This window comes from Ovis canadensis, chromosome 2, assembly GCF_042477335.2.
Source record: "Ovis canadensis isolate MfBH-ARS-UI-01 breed Bighorn chromosome 2, ARS-UI_OviCan_v2, whole genome shotgun sequence".
Taxonomy (NCBI): Eukaryota; Metazoa; Chordata; class Mammalia; order Artiodactyla; family Bovidae; genus Ovis; species Ovis canadensis.
In genome coordinates, this window is record NC_091246.1 from 38,352,281 (window position 1) to 38,368,721 (window position 16,441).

The window sequence follows — 16,441 nt, forward strand, 5'->3', positions numbered from 1 at the left end:
TTTGTTTGTAGTGATGCTTTCTAAGGCTTACTTGAGTTCATATTCCAGTATGTCTGGCTGTAGGTGAGTGATCACACCATCGTGATTATCTTGGTCATGAAGATCTTTTTTGTACAGTTCTTCTGTGTATTCTTGCCACCTCTTCTTAATATCTTCTGCTTCTGTTAGGTCCATACCATTTCTGTCCTTTATCGAGCCCATCTTTGCATGAAATGTTCCCTTGGTATCTCTAATTTTCTTGAAGAGAGCTCCAGTCTTTCCCATTCTGTTGTTTTCCTCTATTTCTTTGCATTGATCACTGAGGAAGGCTTTCTTATCTCTCCTTGCTATTTTTTGGAACTCTGCATTCAGATGCTTATATCTTTCCTTTTCTCCTTTGCTTTTTGCTTCCCTTCTTTTCGTAGCTATTTTTAAGGCCTCCCCAGACAGCCATTTTGCTTTTTTGCATTTCTTTTCCATGGGGATGGTCTTGATCCCTGCCTCCTGTACAGTGTCACGAACCTCCGTCCATAGTTCATCAGGCACTCTATCTATCAGATCTAGTCCCTTAAATCTATTTCTCACTTCCACTGTATAATCATAAGGGATTTGATTTAGGTCATACCTGAATGGTCTAGTGGTTTTCCCTACTTTCTTCAATTTCAGTCTGAATTTGGCAATAAGGAGTTCATGATCTGAGCCACAGTCATCTCCCAGTCTTGTTTTTGCTGACTGTATATAGCTTCTCCATCTTTGGCTGCAAAGAGTATAATCAATCTGATTTCAGTGTTGACCATCTGGTGATGTCCATGTGTACAGACCTTCTTTAGACATTGCTAATTATCAACTGAATAGCCTATTTAATACTTTAAAAGGAGATCCTGATTTAAATAGCCCTCATTCACCTTCTCAAGAGACACGAGAGGAACTGTATTTAGTGCAGAATAAACTACAAAAACAATTTCTTACTCACATTAAACTAGATTTACCTCTAAAAGTATTTTTACTCCCCTCTCTTCATTCTCCCACAGGACTTCTTGCCCATCACGAATACCCAGTAGAAAGGATCTATACTTATTTTAGGGGAAAAAAGTCACTTACACCCTACCTTGATTTAGTTTCTCTAATCATTATCAATGAAAGAAATAGGACTAAAACTCTAATTGGCTCTGATCCTCATAAAATTGTAATACCTATCAATAAATCTCAATTTGAGAACACATTACAAACTTCTACTGATTTCCAAGTAGCTTTTCTGGAATATTTTCGAGAAATTTCATTTCATTATCCTTCTGGTAAGCTGTGGAATTTCTTCAAAAATACTGAATTTATTATTTCTCGCATTATCAGCTCACAGCCTATACCATAGGCTGAGGTTTTTCATATAGATGGGACTAAAAACGCTAAAGCTTCATTCTGGTCTCTTAAGGAATATAAAGTTTTTTATACTAAATTTCATTCTCCTCAACAAAATGAATTATATGCTCTTATTCAAGTTATTTGCCTACATCCTTACCCCATTAATATAGTCTCTGACTCTATAGAATCTGTTTTTGTATTAAAAAATATAGAAACCTCCACCATAGACTCCAATCAACCTATTATTTAAGAACTCCTTTTAGAACTACAATCTGTTGTTAGAAACTGCAATTCTCCCATTTATATTACACATATTCGAGCACATTCTTGTCTTCCTGGCCCCATGACTTACGGTAATGAACAAGCTGATATACTAGCTTCCTTTGCTACTCCAGAGGAACAGCATGCTCTGTTGCATAACAATGCTGGCTCCCTACACCGCCTATGGAAAATCCCATACTGCCAGGCTAAAAAAATTATTGGTAATTGCTCTACTGGTAGATGAAGACCCCTACATCTTCGACTCATTGCACAAGGTATTAATCCTCATGGCTTGCACCCTAATGAACTATGGCAAATGGATGTAACTCATTGCCCTGAACTTTCTCCATCTTCTTCCTTGCATGTGTGTATCGACACTTATTCTTCTTTTATTTGGGCCACAACTCTTCATGGTGAGGTTACACAACACGTTATAACCCACTTATTAGCTTGTTTTGCTGTAATGTGAACTCCTAGTTTTATAAAAACAGACAATGGCCCTGCCTATATTTCTAGACACTTTAAACAATTTTTACAATCTTTTTCTATTAAATATATTACAGATATTCCTTATAATCCACAGACACAAGACATAGTCGAACGAACACATCACACACTAAAGTTACAAATAAAAATAATAATAATAAAAAAGAGGGAATACACAGGAACACTACTGTCTTCCGTATCTAAAGCCAACTTTACTAGATTCCAACATAAGATATTTTTTAAACATATAACTATTGTTAATATAGCTTTGTTTGTTTTAAAATGTTTAAACTTACCACAGGGAAATATCTTAATGAGAACAGGAAGGCATTTTGAGGAATTAAGGACATTTCTCTTCTTCTGCCCATTTGGTACCAAGACGGGTTAATGAAACAATGGAATTCTGGGAAACTAATCTTACAGGGAAAGGGGTATACTTGTATTACCGCAGAAGATCCAGCGAATCCACATGGCTTCCCCTTCAAAAGATTCGACCCAAGAGGGCCCCCAGACTTCAAAAGGAGACGGGACAACACGGACACCAACAGGAAGAAATTCGAATACGGGCCATGGCGGCTCTAAAGATCTCCAGGAAGCACCACCCTCAGAGGGATCAACCATATGATCTCCCCACTTGGGGACAAATAAAAACCTTTACTAATCCAGCTAAAAATGTGGTCTTTGAACAGGAAATGCCTCGTAGTCCTGAAAACCTCAGTTGGTCTGCGAGACCCTTGGTTGAGCTGGATTAACTAATCAGACTTAACTGGGCTTACTTACCCAACCCCCCTTTATTGCAGGCCTTAAAATGGACGAAGAAAGGACCAACCATATCAACCAATGACTTCACCCATATGCCCCCTTCCTGGAATGTGAACAGGGAGGAGGGAAAACTAATTAACACTTCTTTAGGCCATGAAGTACTTCCCTTGTGCCTGGGACCAGGGGAATTATGCTTAAACATCAGCCAACAAACTTGGGCTTTAGTCCTGCCTCCCTAAAAAAATTTTTGGACATTGCTTGGACTATTTACTGCTCTTTCCTTATCTGTGAACCAAGTTTATACAACTGAGACTTTAGGGAAAGTGTTAGGGAAAGAACAAAGAACATTATGCAAAAGGTTTACTTATAAGAACTTTACATATACTCCTGTTTGTTGGGACAACTGTCAAGCCAAATCAGGAAAATTAATAATTGTGGCTAATCATACAATTGTTGATTGGGGACCCCATGGTACTGGTGATCTAACTGCTCAGAGCAGGTTAACAGCATGGTGTGTGACTTTGTTACGCAAGTGACACAGAAGGTCACTGACACTACGATGGAGCATTACCATGACATAGGACTTCTTGGGTGGCTTGATGGTGGATTAGCCCCACCTTGTCCTAGGATTGTCCTTGATAAACAGAGTGGGCCTGAACAATGGGACATTTGGAAACTTGCTGTGAGCACCGAACAACTTGGAACTTGGACCGGACATTTCACAGGGACCAGTCATGTTCATAGTAACTACTTCTTTCGCTATAATCAGTTGTATTTTATACTGGCCTGTGTCCCACTTCCCTTTGTTATAGCCATAGGCAAAGTATTACCCACAGCATCGGGTCTGGAACTATATCGCTGGAGATTGACTTGGTAATTATATTTGTTGTTTTTTGTTGCCTTTTTACAAGGTTGGTTAATACTAAACAAACTCAACTGGTCAGGCTCTCTTTTACAAATATAATAAAATAGGGGGAATTTTCAGGAAGCATTTAACAGGAGGCTTCCTGTATGCTGTTTTGGATTTGTCATGAATCCTCTGTCCCTTATTAATTCCTGAATATTCAGGAATTAAGTGGAGTAGCAAACTATTCCTGGGGGCTTTGGAATGCATGCATTTCCCTCGTTAGTTTTTCCATACGGTGATGCGTAACTATGTACGACCCTCTTCCTTTTTATGAACCATACCTTAAAAGTGATTATTTACAACTCTCTCTCTTTCATATGGATGACTTCATAACTTGATAACTTGTAAGTTTTGACTTTATCTCTGTTGAAAATTGCTACCTTGTAAGACAGTATAAATACTCACAATGTTGAATAAAACACCTTTGCTCCATCAGAACTTTGGTCCCTGTGTCTCACTCTCTCTCTCTTTCTCTCTCTCTCAGGCTAATTCTCTGGAGCGCAGAAGCCGCCTGTGTTCACTTTCCTGCCCAGGCTTCTAAGACCCTCTTGAGAAGGCACTCTGTGCCTTCAGCCCATCGAGAGGGCGCCAGGTGCCTTTGTGAACAGCACAGGCCCTGTGTCAGGAGCTTTATTGGTTTTCTGCGTAAACCAAGGAATATCAGCCTCCTTCTCTCTCCTTTACTTGCTTATCGTCGACTCCGGACCACCAGGTTGCAGTCCATTAAAGGATCCCAACAGGGGAATACACTGGAACATTGCTATCTTCCCTTTCTAAAGCAGACTCTACTAGATTCCAACATTAGATATTCTCTAAACTTATAACTATTGTTAATACAGCTTTATTTGTTTTAAATTTTTAAAACTTACCACAAAGAGATATCTTGACAAGAGCAGAAAGACATTTTGAGGACCTGAAGGACACCACTCTTCCTCTGCCCACTTGGTATAAAGATGGGTTTAATAAACAGTGGAAATCTGGGAAATTAATCTTACAGGGAAGATGCTTGTATTTCCCGAGATGGATCCAACGAACTCACATGGCTCCCTCTTCGGAAAATTTGACCCAAGGGGGACCCTGGCATTCAAAATGGAGACCAAACAACAAAAACCCCAGGAGGAAGAAATTCCAATACAGGCCGAGTCGGCTCTAATGATCTCCAGGAAGTACCGCTCTCAGTGACATCAACCTTATGACCTCCCTTATTGGGGAGAGATAAAAATCCTTACTAATCAAGCTGAAAATCTGGTTTCTTCACAGGGAATGCCTCAGAGTCCTGAAAACCTTTTTATGGCTATGATCCCTCTGTTGGCCTGCACGACCCCTACTCTAGTCGGATTAACTAATCATACTAACTGGGCTTACTTACCCAACCTCCCTTTACTGCAGGTCGTAGAATAGATGGAGAAAGGACCAAACATATCAACCAATGACTCCACCCAGATGCCCCCTTTCTGGAACTGAAAGCGCCCTCACACTCTGGAGAGGAGGGAAAACGAATTAACATTTCTTTAGGCTATGAAGTCCTTCCCTTGTGCCTTGGCCCAGAGGAATTACGCATAAACGTCAGCCAACAAACTTGTGCTTTCATCCTGCCTCCCAAAAAGGATTTTCGGAGTTGCTTGCATTATTTGCTGCCCTTTCTTTGTCTGTGAACCATGTTTATACTACCGAGACTTTAGGGAAAGTGTTAGGGAAACAGTTAGGGAAGAACGAAGAACATTATGCAAAAGGTTTACTTATAAGAACTTTATATATACTCCAGTTCTTTCGGACAAATGTCAAGCCCAATCAGGAAAATTAATGTTTGTAGCCAGTCATACAATTGTTGATTGGGGACCCCATGGTATGTGGCGATCTAACTGCTCAGAGCAGGTTAACAGCATGGTGTGTGACTATGTTACGCAAGTGACACGGAAGGTCACTGACACTACGATGGAACGTTACCATGATATAGGACTTCTTGGGTGGCTTGATGGTGGATTAGCCCCACCTTGTCCTAGGATCGTCCTCGATAAACAGAATGGGGCTGAACAATGGACATTTGGACACTTGCTGCGAGCACTGAACAACTTGGAACTTGGACCGGACATTTCACAGGGACCAGTCATGGTCATAGTAACTATTTCTTTCGCTATAATCAATCATATTTATACAGGCCTGTGTCCCACTTCCCTTTGTTATAGCCATAGGCTAAGTATTACCCACAGCATCAGGTCTGGAACTATAACTTTGCTGATTGTTTGGTAATTATATTTGTTGTTATTGTTGCCTTTCTACAAGGTTGGTTAATACTAAACAAACTCAACTGGTCAGGCCTTGTTTTACAAATATAATAAAATAGGGGGAATTGTCAGGAAGCATTTAACAGGAAGCTTCCCGTGTGCTGTTTTGGATCTGTCATGAATCCTCTGTCCCTTATTAATTCCTGAATATTCAGGAATTAAGTGGAGTAGCAAACTACTCCCAGGGGCTTAGGAATGCATGCATTTCCTTCGTTAGTTTTTCCACACGGTGATGGATAACTATGTACGACCCTCTTCCTTTTTAAGAAACCATACTGTAAAAGTGATTATTTACAACCCTCTTTCTTTCATATGGATGACTTCATGTTTCCTTGAAAACCTGTATGTTTTGATTTTATCTCTGCTGAAAATAGCTTTGCATTGATCGCTGAAGAAGGCTTTCTTATTTCTTCTTGCTATTCTTTGGAACTCTGCATTTAGATGCCTATATCCTTCTGTGTCTCCTTTGCTTTTCACCTCTCTTCTCTTCACAGCTATTTGTAAGGCCCCCCCAGACAGCCATTTTGCTTTTTTGCATTTCTTTCCCATGGGGATGGTTTTGATCCCTGTCTCCTGCACAATGTCACGAACTTCATTCCATAGTTCATCAGGCACTCTATCTATCAGATCTAGGTCCTTAAATCTATTTCTCACTTCCACTGTGTAATCATAAGGGATTTGAGAGTTCCAAAGAATAGCAAGAAGAGATAAGAAAGCCTTCTTCAGCGATCAATGCAAAGAAATAGAGGAAAACAACAGATTGGGAAGGACTAGAGATCTCTTCAAGAAAATTAGAGATACCAAGGGAACATTTCATGCAAAGATGGGCTCGATAAAGGACAGAAATGGTATGGACCTAACAGAAGAAGAAGATATTAAGAAGAGATAGCAAGAATACACGGAAGAACTGTACAAAAAAGATCTTCATGGCCCAGATAGTCATGATGATGTGATCACTAATCTAGAACCAGACATCTTGGAATGTGAAGTCAAGTGGGCCTTAGAAAGCATCACTACAAACAAAGCTAGTGGAGATGATGGAATTCCAATTGGGCTGTTTCAAATCCTGAAAGATGATGCTGTGAAAGTGCTGCACTCAATATGCCAGCAAATTGGGAAAACTCAGCAGTGGCCACAGGACTGGAAAAGGTCAGTTTTCATTCCAATCCCAAAGAAGGGCAATGCCCAAGAATGCTCAAACTACCACACAATTGCACTCATCTCACATGCTAGTAAAGTAATGCTCAAAATTCTCCAAGCCAGGCTTCAGCAATACATGAACCGTGAACTCCCTGACATTCAAGCTGGTTTTAGAAAAGGCAGAGGAACCAGAGATCAAATTGCCAACATCCGCTGGATCATGGAAAAAGCAAGAGAGTTCCAGAAAAACATCTACTTCTACTTTATTGACTATGCCAAAGCCTTTGACTGTGCAGATCACAATAAACTGTGGAAAATTTGGAAAGAGATGGGAATACCAGACCACCTAACCTGCCTCTTGAGAAAACCTGTATGCAGGTCAGGAAGCAACAGCTAGAACTGGACATGGAACAACAGACTGGTTCCAAATAGGAAAAGGAGTACGTCAAGGCTGTGTATTGTCACCCTGCTTATTTAACTTCTATGCAGAGTACATCATGAGAAACACTGGACTGGAAGAAACACAAGCTGGAATCAAGATTGCTGGGAGAAATATCAATAACCTCAGATATGCAGATGACACAACCCTTATGGCAGAAAGTGAAGAGGAGCTAAAAAGCCTCTTGATGAAAGTGAAAGAGGAGAGTGAAAAAGTTGGCTTAAAGCTCAACATTCAGAAAACGAAGATCATGGCATCCGGTCTCATCACTTCATGGGAAATAGATGGGTAAACAGTGGAAACAGTGTCAGACTATTTTTTTGGGCTCCAGAATCACTGCAGATGGTGACTGCAGCCATGAAATTAAAAGACGCTTACTCCTTGGAAGAAAAGTTATGACCAACCTAGATAGCATATTTAAAAGCAGAGACATTACTTTGCCGACTAAGGTCCGTCTAGTCAAGGCTATGGTTTTTCCTGTGGTCATGTATGGATGTGAGAGTTGGACTGTGAAGAAGGCTGAGCACCGAAGAATTGATGCTTTTGCAGTGTGGTGTTGGAGAAGACTCTTGAGAGTCCCTTGGACTGCGAGGAGAGCCAACCAGTCCATTCTGAAGGAGATCAACCCTGGTATTTCTTTGGAAGGAATGATGCTAAAGCTGAAACTACAGTACTTTGGCCACCTCATGCGAAGAGTTGACTCATTGGAAAAGACTCTGATGCTGGGAGGGACTGGGGGCAGGAGAAGGGGACGACCGAGGATGAGATGGCTGGATGGCATCACTGACTCGATGGACATGAGTCTGGGTGAACTCTGGGAGATGGTGATGGACAGGGAGGCCTGGCGTGCTGCGATTCATGGGGTCGCAAAGAGTCGGACATGACTGAGCGACTGAACTGAACTGAACTGAAAATAGCTACCTTGTAAGACAGTATAAATACTCACACAATGTTGAACAAGACACCTTTGCTCCATCAGAACTTGGGACCCCGTGTCTTTCTTTCTTTCTCTCTCTCTCAGGGTAATTCTCTAGAGCGCAGAAGCCGCCTGTGTTCATTTTCCTGCCCAGGCTTCTAAGACCCTCTTGAGAAGGTGCTTTGTGCCTTCACCCCATTGAGAGGGCGCCAGGAGCCTTCGTGAACAGTGCAAGCCCTGTGTCAGGAGCTTTATTGGTTTTCTGCTTAAATCAAGGAATATCAGCCTCTTTCTCTCTCCTTTACTTTCTTATTATTGACTCCGGACCACCAGGTTCTGGTCCATTAAAGGTCCCAACAGGGGAATACACTGGAACATTGCTATCTTCCCTTTCTAAAGCAGACTCTACTAGATTCCAACATAAGATATTTACTAAACCTATAACTATTGTTAATACAGCTTTATTTGTTTTAAATTTTTAAAACTTACCACAAAGAGATATCTTGACAGGAGCAGAAAAATATTTTGAGGACCTGAAGGACACTACTCTTCCTCTGCCCATTTGGTATCAAGATGGGTTCAATAAACAATGGAAATCTGGGAAATTAATCTTACAGGGAAAGGGGTATGCTTGTATTTCCCCAGATGGATCCAACGAACTCACATGGCTCCCTTTGCAGAAAATTTGATCCAAGCAGGACCCCGGCATTCAAAATGGAGACCAAGCAAGAAAAACCCCAGGAGGAAGAAATTCCAATATGGGCCATGTCGGCTCTAAATATCTCCAGAAAGCACCGCCCTTGGCAACATCAACCTTATGACCTCCCCTCTTGGGGAGAGATAAAAACCCTTACTAATCAAGCTGAAAATCTGGTTTCTCCACAGGGAATGCCTCAGAGTCCTGAAAACCTTCTTATCACTATACTCACTCTGTTGACCTGCACAACCCCTGCTCTAGCTGGATTAACTAATCATACTTACTGGGCTTACTTACCCAACCCCCCTTTATTGCAGGTTGTAGAATGGATGGAGAAAGGACCAACCATATCAACCAATGACTCCACCCAGATGCCCCCTCCCTGGAATGTGAAAGGGCCCTCACACTCTGGAGAGGAGGGAAAACGAATTGACATTTTCTTTAGGCTATGAAGTCCTTTCCCTTGTGCCTGGGCCCAGGGGAATTATGCATAAACATCAGCTGACAAACTTGGGCTTTGGTCCTGCCTCCAAAAGAAGAATTTCGGACATTGCTTTGATTATTTACTGCCGTTTCTTCTTCTGTGAACTATGGCGATAGTACTTAAACTTGGGGGAAAACTTAGGCAAAGAAGAAAGAACATTATGTACGTCGTTTACTTATAAGAACTTTAAATATACTTCTGTTCATTAGGATAAATATCAAGCCAAATCAGGAAAACTAATATTTGTGGCTAGCCACACCACTGTCGATTTGGGACCCCATGGTATGTGGTTGTCTAACTGCTCAGATGATATTAATAGCACTGTATGTGATTATGCTACTCAAGTGGCTTGGAAAGTTACTAACACGATGGAACATTACCATGGCAAAGCACTTCTTGGCTGGCTTGACGGTGGTATGGTACCCCCTTGTCCCTGGATCATCCTCGATAAACAGATTGGGCCTGAACAATGGGACTTATGGAAACTTGCTGAGAGCACTGAAGAACGTGGAACTTGGACTGGACATTTCACAGGAACCATTCGTAGTCATGGTAATTATTTCTTTTGCTACAATCAATCATATTTCCTACAAGCTTGTATTCCCCTTCCTTTTGTTTTAGCCATAGGAAACTGACAATTCAATAAGACTTTATGTTCTGTAAATTTATAAAGTGCAAATTATATACCTGTCTTAATGCTTGTATTTCCTTAAGAAGTGAATACCTTTTGATTCTTGGATCTTGATGTAATTTGTGGTTACCAGTAAATCTCCAATGGCCTCGGGCTCTCTTCCTGGTTACTTACTCAATTATTTAGACGATCTAAACTATTCACTGGATGGCTGATTCTTGGCATTTTGGGATTAATATCTATTTGCACCACTGGTGCTGTCTCTGGCATTGGTTTACAAACCTCAATTCAAACACATAATTTTATCCAAAATTGGACTAAAGATGCTCATACTATGTTGGCCACTCAGGCTCAGATAGATGAGGATATTCAAGATGAAATACAGGAACTAAAAACAACCATCAAATGGGTTGGAAATCATTTAATAGATGTACAAAACCAAGTGATACTAAAATGTGATTGGATTTCTACTCAATTTTGTGTTACTCCTGTTGAATTCGATCATAGTGCCTATAACTGGGAACAAATCAAATTTCATTTACAAACTATATATGATAATGCCTCTCTGAATGTACAATTATTGCAAAGAGAAATCTTTGAAATCTTCTTTAAAAGTCTGCCTTCATCCACCAATCTGGAAACTTTAGCTGAACAACTAGCTGATCAATTATCTGGGCTAGACCCATGAGGATGGTTTCAAAGCATCACCCACAGCATCGGGTCTGGAACTGTAACTCTGGCGATTGTCTTGGCAATTATATTTGTTGTTTACCGTTGCCTTTCTGCAAAAATTGTTAAAACTAAACAACTCAAATGGTCAAGACTTTTTTTTACAAATATAATAAAATAGGGGGAATTGTCAGGGAATGTTTAACAGTAGGATTCCTGTGTGCTGTTTCCTATCTCTCTTGAACCCTCTGTTCCTTATCAGTTCCTGATAGGAGCAAGAGGAGTGGCAAGCCACTCCCAGGACTGAGGTCAAAGAGATGGGATTCTTGCATAGGATTTCCTTCATTAGCTTTTCCATATGGTGAAAGGGATTATCTATGACCCTCTTTTGATATGGATTGCCTTTTGGCATTATGGCCTCTACTGCTCCTTGTTTCCTTGGTAACTTGTAAAGCCTGGTCTTTTGATCTTTATCTGAAAAAGCTACCTTGTAATATGGTGTATATAGTCACACAGAATTCAATAAAGCACACTTGTTCCATCAGACTTGGGTCCCCATGTCCTTCCTTCTCTCTCTCTCTCTATTTCTGGCTTATTCCCTGGAGTGCGAAGGCCAGCTGTGTAACCCGGGGAACATTAGCCTCTTTCCTTCTTTCACTTTCTTATTGTCGACTCCAGACCACCAGGTTCCGATGCATTAAAGGATTCCAACAGCAGAGAACTGCTTGGTGTGGGGAAAAACCTCCACATATTTGGTGGTAATAAGTGTCAGAAAGAAAGTGTGTGGCAACTAAGACTTGATGCAGCCAAATAAATAAGTACATTTTTAAAAGAACAAAAGATGCCTCCTTTCTGCCAGAGCAAGCTAACCCCCAGCAGCCCCCAGCAGCATCTTGGTGGGCCTCCCTCTCTCCTGAGAAAGGATCAGATTAACTTTGGGCCCTTCCCTCTGACTGCCGAGAGGGTGTGACCCGGGTGGAACCAAACCACTGTGCCCGAGCTCCAGAAGCATCACCAGGCAGATCAGAGAACAGGGCTCCTGCCCACTGCAGAGGAGGACCCAGCAGTGACATTCTCAGTATTTACTCTGAACGTGTGACTCTGAGGGCCTTGCTCTAGTCTTGGTCCCCTGCCTCTGACCAATATAGATTCTTGCTCTCTGAGCATCATTTCCCTGTTTGCTGACTGCAGAGAAGGAAATAGGAAGTTTGTCACAGACATCATGCTGGTTACAGGAAGGGTAACAGTCTTCCACCCAGAAGGTCCTTGCCTGGAACTCCGCGTGTTTTGTTGAGCGTGGCTAAACACAGGCAAGTGACAGGAAATCCGACTCGGCACAGATGGAAAGTTACCTGCACCCCGGTTACTTTCTCCAGCTCCTTCAGGGCCGCATCAATGTCACGGACGAAAATGGTGACCATTCCCATCTCATGGGCTGGCTGCAGATTAGTTTCGAAGTTATCTAAGAAAACCACCTGAATGCAAACAGCATGGATGGTAGCGTTAGTTTGATCAAAGCAAAACTTAAGCATGAGGGCCACTAGCCTGAAATATGCTACGGTGTGGACGGTGGCTGAGGTGAAGAATTAGTAATCTCGGGACTTCCCTGACAGTCCAGTGGTTAAGACTTTGCCTTCCATGCAGGGGGTGTGGGTTCTATCCCTGGTCAGGGAGCTAAGACCCCGCAAGCATCTCAGCCAAAAAACCAAAACATAAAACAGAAGCAGTGTTGTAACAAATTCAATAAAGACTTAAAAAATGGTCCATATAAGAAAATCTTAAAAGAAAAAAAAAAGGATTAGTAATCTCATGATCAGATTGATAAAATACTGAGTTATTTTTCTCTCCATGTAACTGTTCACTCTTAAAATTAATTTTGTAATTAATTTAATTATGTAAGCATACATATAAACACACAGTTAGATACACATGTTCCCTGAAATCTGAAACTGTAAGAAGATGAAGGATGCATATAAACTTACCAGATGAAACTTAAAATTCATCTAGGAATATCAACATGTATGAATAGACCCCCTCCAAAAAATGTTTGGAATAGACCTATAATAAGGTCAGATAATAAAAGGCTTCATAAAATATGAAGCTATAAAAGGTAAAAAGAAAAAGTTTTGTTCTAGAAAAGAGATAAACATATTAATGAAATAGAAGGGTCTAGGAATAGACTCATACACAAATGAGAATTTAGTTTCTAATAAAAGTGTCATGCCCAGTTGGTAAGGAAAAGGATTACTTAAAAGATTAAATATTTCAACTGTTTTGGGGGAAGAAAAGTTATTCCTTCCTTCACCTATTCCCTATATAAATTCTGAGTAGATCTGATCTAAATTAAAAAAAAAAAAGATCCTTTGGCACTTCCCTGGTGGTCCAGTGGTTAAGAATCTGCTTTGCAATGCAGGGGACACTGGTTAGATCCCTGGTCAGGGAACTAAGATCCTACATGCTGTAAAGCAACTAAGCCCACCTCTGCAACTACTGAGCTCACATGCCACAACTAGAGAGTCTGTGTGTCACAACGATCAGCTTATGGGTGAAAGGGGCCAACAGGAAAGTGTCAGAGAGGAATTTTGTCTTGGGCCAACCACGTTTGCGGAGAATAGAGTAGTGAAACACAACAAAAACAACATTTTAGACCAGATAACCTAGACACGGCATGAAGGCAGGAGTTAGGGGTGTGGGGGTGCCTACAAAGAGACTCCTGTAGTATTGGATCCCCTTCCTGTACAGACTTTGATTGGGTGACATTAGCCTGCGGTCTTGGGAAAGCCTCCCAGGGTCTATGTTTCTTTATAGGTAAATGCAGGCAGCTGGTCTGGCAGCTTTGGACAATAACTGTTTTAACCAAGCTCTCCAGGGTATCTTCCCGACCCAGGGATTGAACCCGCATCTCTGAAGTCTCACTGCATTGGCAGGTGGGTTCTTTACCACCAGCGCCACCTGGGAAGCCATTCTGAATGGTCTGGACAATGATGCCTATTTTAACCAAGGTCCTGCAAGAGGCACAGAGGTTAACCAGAGGCCCATCTCTGGTAGAACTTCCTAGGCTGAAGGGGCAGGTGAAAACCCTTTAGAAGTCCTGGCCTGGGAGAAGTCGCTCCCGTCACTGGACATTGGACCACTCTGCCAAGTCCCAGGTGTCCCCTACCTGTTTGCATCTCTTTAATGTTTTAAAAATTTATTTGTTTATTTGGCTGCATCAAGTCTTAGTTGTGGCACCCGGGATCTCTCCACCTGGGTGTTCAGGCTTAGTTACCCCACAGCATGTGGGATATCAGTTCCCCAACCAGGGACTGAACCTGTGTCCCCTGCATTGGAAGGCAGATTCTTAACCATTGGACCCTCTAGGGAAGGTCCCTCAATTTTTCTTGACTGAAATCACTCTAGAACATTCTTTTCCATTGAAAGGCAGTGTCCACATACCTCACTGGGGCTGGTCTTCAAGGTGTCCAGCACAAACTTGTAGATCTGAGGGTCAGGCTTGACCATTCCAATCTGGGATGACTCAATCAGGAAATCAAAGTGTGGCTTGAGCTCACACAACACCTGGGCCATGCTGCCTCTCTCAGCGCTGTCATCCAGCCAGTTGTTGGTGAGGATGCAGGTTGTAAATCCTAAGCAAGAAGGTGCCAGTGAATCGGCCAGCTACAGAACTTTGCTCTGAGAAGCTCCGGGTGTCCCACTGAGGGGGTCCCAAAGATGGGGCCAAACAGGGTTCTGCTCACTTACATCAATCTCCTGATGCCTGGCTTCTCAACTGACAAGTTGGAAAAGCACCATCTTTACCCATCCACCCCTTCTGATGCAGACATGAGATCCAGCTAATGGCGTGTACCAAGGGCTTTTGGATGGAGATGATACATCCCTTCATTCCTTGCAATTGCAGAGCAAGAAGCTCATCTGATCAAAGTGTTTTAACTTTCATCAGCCCCTTTGATCCTTACACCTTTAGGGCAGACAGCGTAGGCCTTACCATCCCACCTTTACCAACAGGAAAATGAAAGCTCAGACAAATTCTAACCTGCCCAGAGCCACACAGTACAGGTAGAGCCAAGCAAGGCCTAGAATCCCACCTTCTGACTGCCACTCCAACCCTCCACCCTCCTCCCAGGCCACGTTACTGCAAACTTTGTTAGTGTGTGTGTTGTTTGTGTGTTCAGTTGTGCCTGAATCTTTGCAACCCTATGGACTGTAACCCCCCAGGCTCCTCTGTCCATGGGATTCTCCAGGCAAGAATACTGGAGTGGGTTGCCATGGGAATCATCCTGACCCAGTGATCAAACCCAAGTCTTCTGCATTGGCAGGTGGGTTCTTTACCACTAGTGCCACCTGGGAAGTCCTTTCCTTCTTTATACCCAACTGCATTTTTACATAAGTATAATCTTAGTGTTCTGACAGTTTTACCATTCTGCTTTTATTATTTAACCTCCTGTCTAAAGCATTTTTCCATATTTTAAATCATCTTTGTAATTAACAATTAAAATTTCTGTGATAAATAAGTAAAAACCTATTGAATGGGCATGACCTCATGTCCTAGACTATCTGACACCACTTGAATCCATGTCAGCCAGCTCATATAGCTCAACCACTGTGACATGAAGAGGTTGAGAAAATCATGGTTGTTTAAAAGGTCTTGTTTTTGGGGACTTCCTTGGTGGTCCAGTGGTTAAGACTATGCGCTTCCACTGCACGGGGTGTGGGTTTGATTTCTGGTTGGGGAACTTAGATTTTCTGTGTTTCATGGCACAATCAAAACAAAACAAAATATAAAAGGCTTTGTTTTATAATCACTGTGACAAGAGGTTGGGTCATTCAGGTCATTACTGGTGCCATGGTAGGGGGAGAATTTTGCTCATGAGGCATAAATTGCTAATTAAACAAAATTCTTTCTTAACAGATATTCTGATAGTGCTTATTTTGGCCATTTCCTAAAACTTATTTTGAAGCTGTGTTTGAAGAACAGCTCTCAATCTAGGCCCAGAAGATTCTTGATCTCAAATCACATTTCAACATACTACAACCTGACCTTCCCAATGGTTCTACTGCAATTAGGTCAGAGAATGGCCAGTATTGGATCCTTACCCTTCTGTTTGAGAGTGACAGCTGCCTGAAGCATGGGGTAGTTGATCTTTCTTGCTGAAAGTACCTTCTCAAAGATTTGCTTGATAGAGAAATTCTCTGGAAGGCAGATTCCAGAGTCCTTGGAGCATTTCCTGCAGTCTTCTTCCATGAATGGCACCCACTGCAAAAGTGAATTGATGAGGGACTGTCAGTTGGTACAACCACTTGGGAAAGCTTTGGGCAGCACATACTTAATCTGAACACATGCATTGCCTGTGAGCTACAACATCTGTTCCTGGACACATTATTGTTCATCACTCAGTCATATCCGACTCTTTGCAGCCCCACAGACT

At 41.9% G+C, this 16,441-nt stretch overlaps 1 protein-coding gene across 1 annotated transcript in view; it reads right to left on the bottom strand.

Moving 5' to 3' along the window:
- The window catches only part of EPHX2 (epoxide hydrolase 2), a 75,066-nt gene that overhangs the window by 47,327 nt on the left and 11,298 nt on the right, over positions 1 to 16,441 (bottom strand). The window contains exons 3-5 of the mRNA XM_069575916.1: positions 16,110 to 16,269; positions 14,451 to 14,641; positions 12,368 to 12,490 (exon numbers count right to left, since the gene is read on the bottom strand). Of these exons, the coding sequence (XP_069432017.1) occupies positions 12,368 to 12,490; positions 14,451 to 14,641; positions 16,110 to 16,269 (474 nt within the window). The remainder of the gene's footprint in view (positions 1 to 12,367; positions 12,491 to 14,450; positions 14,642 to 16,109; positions 16,270 to 16,441) is intronic.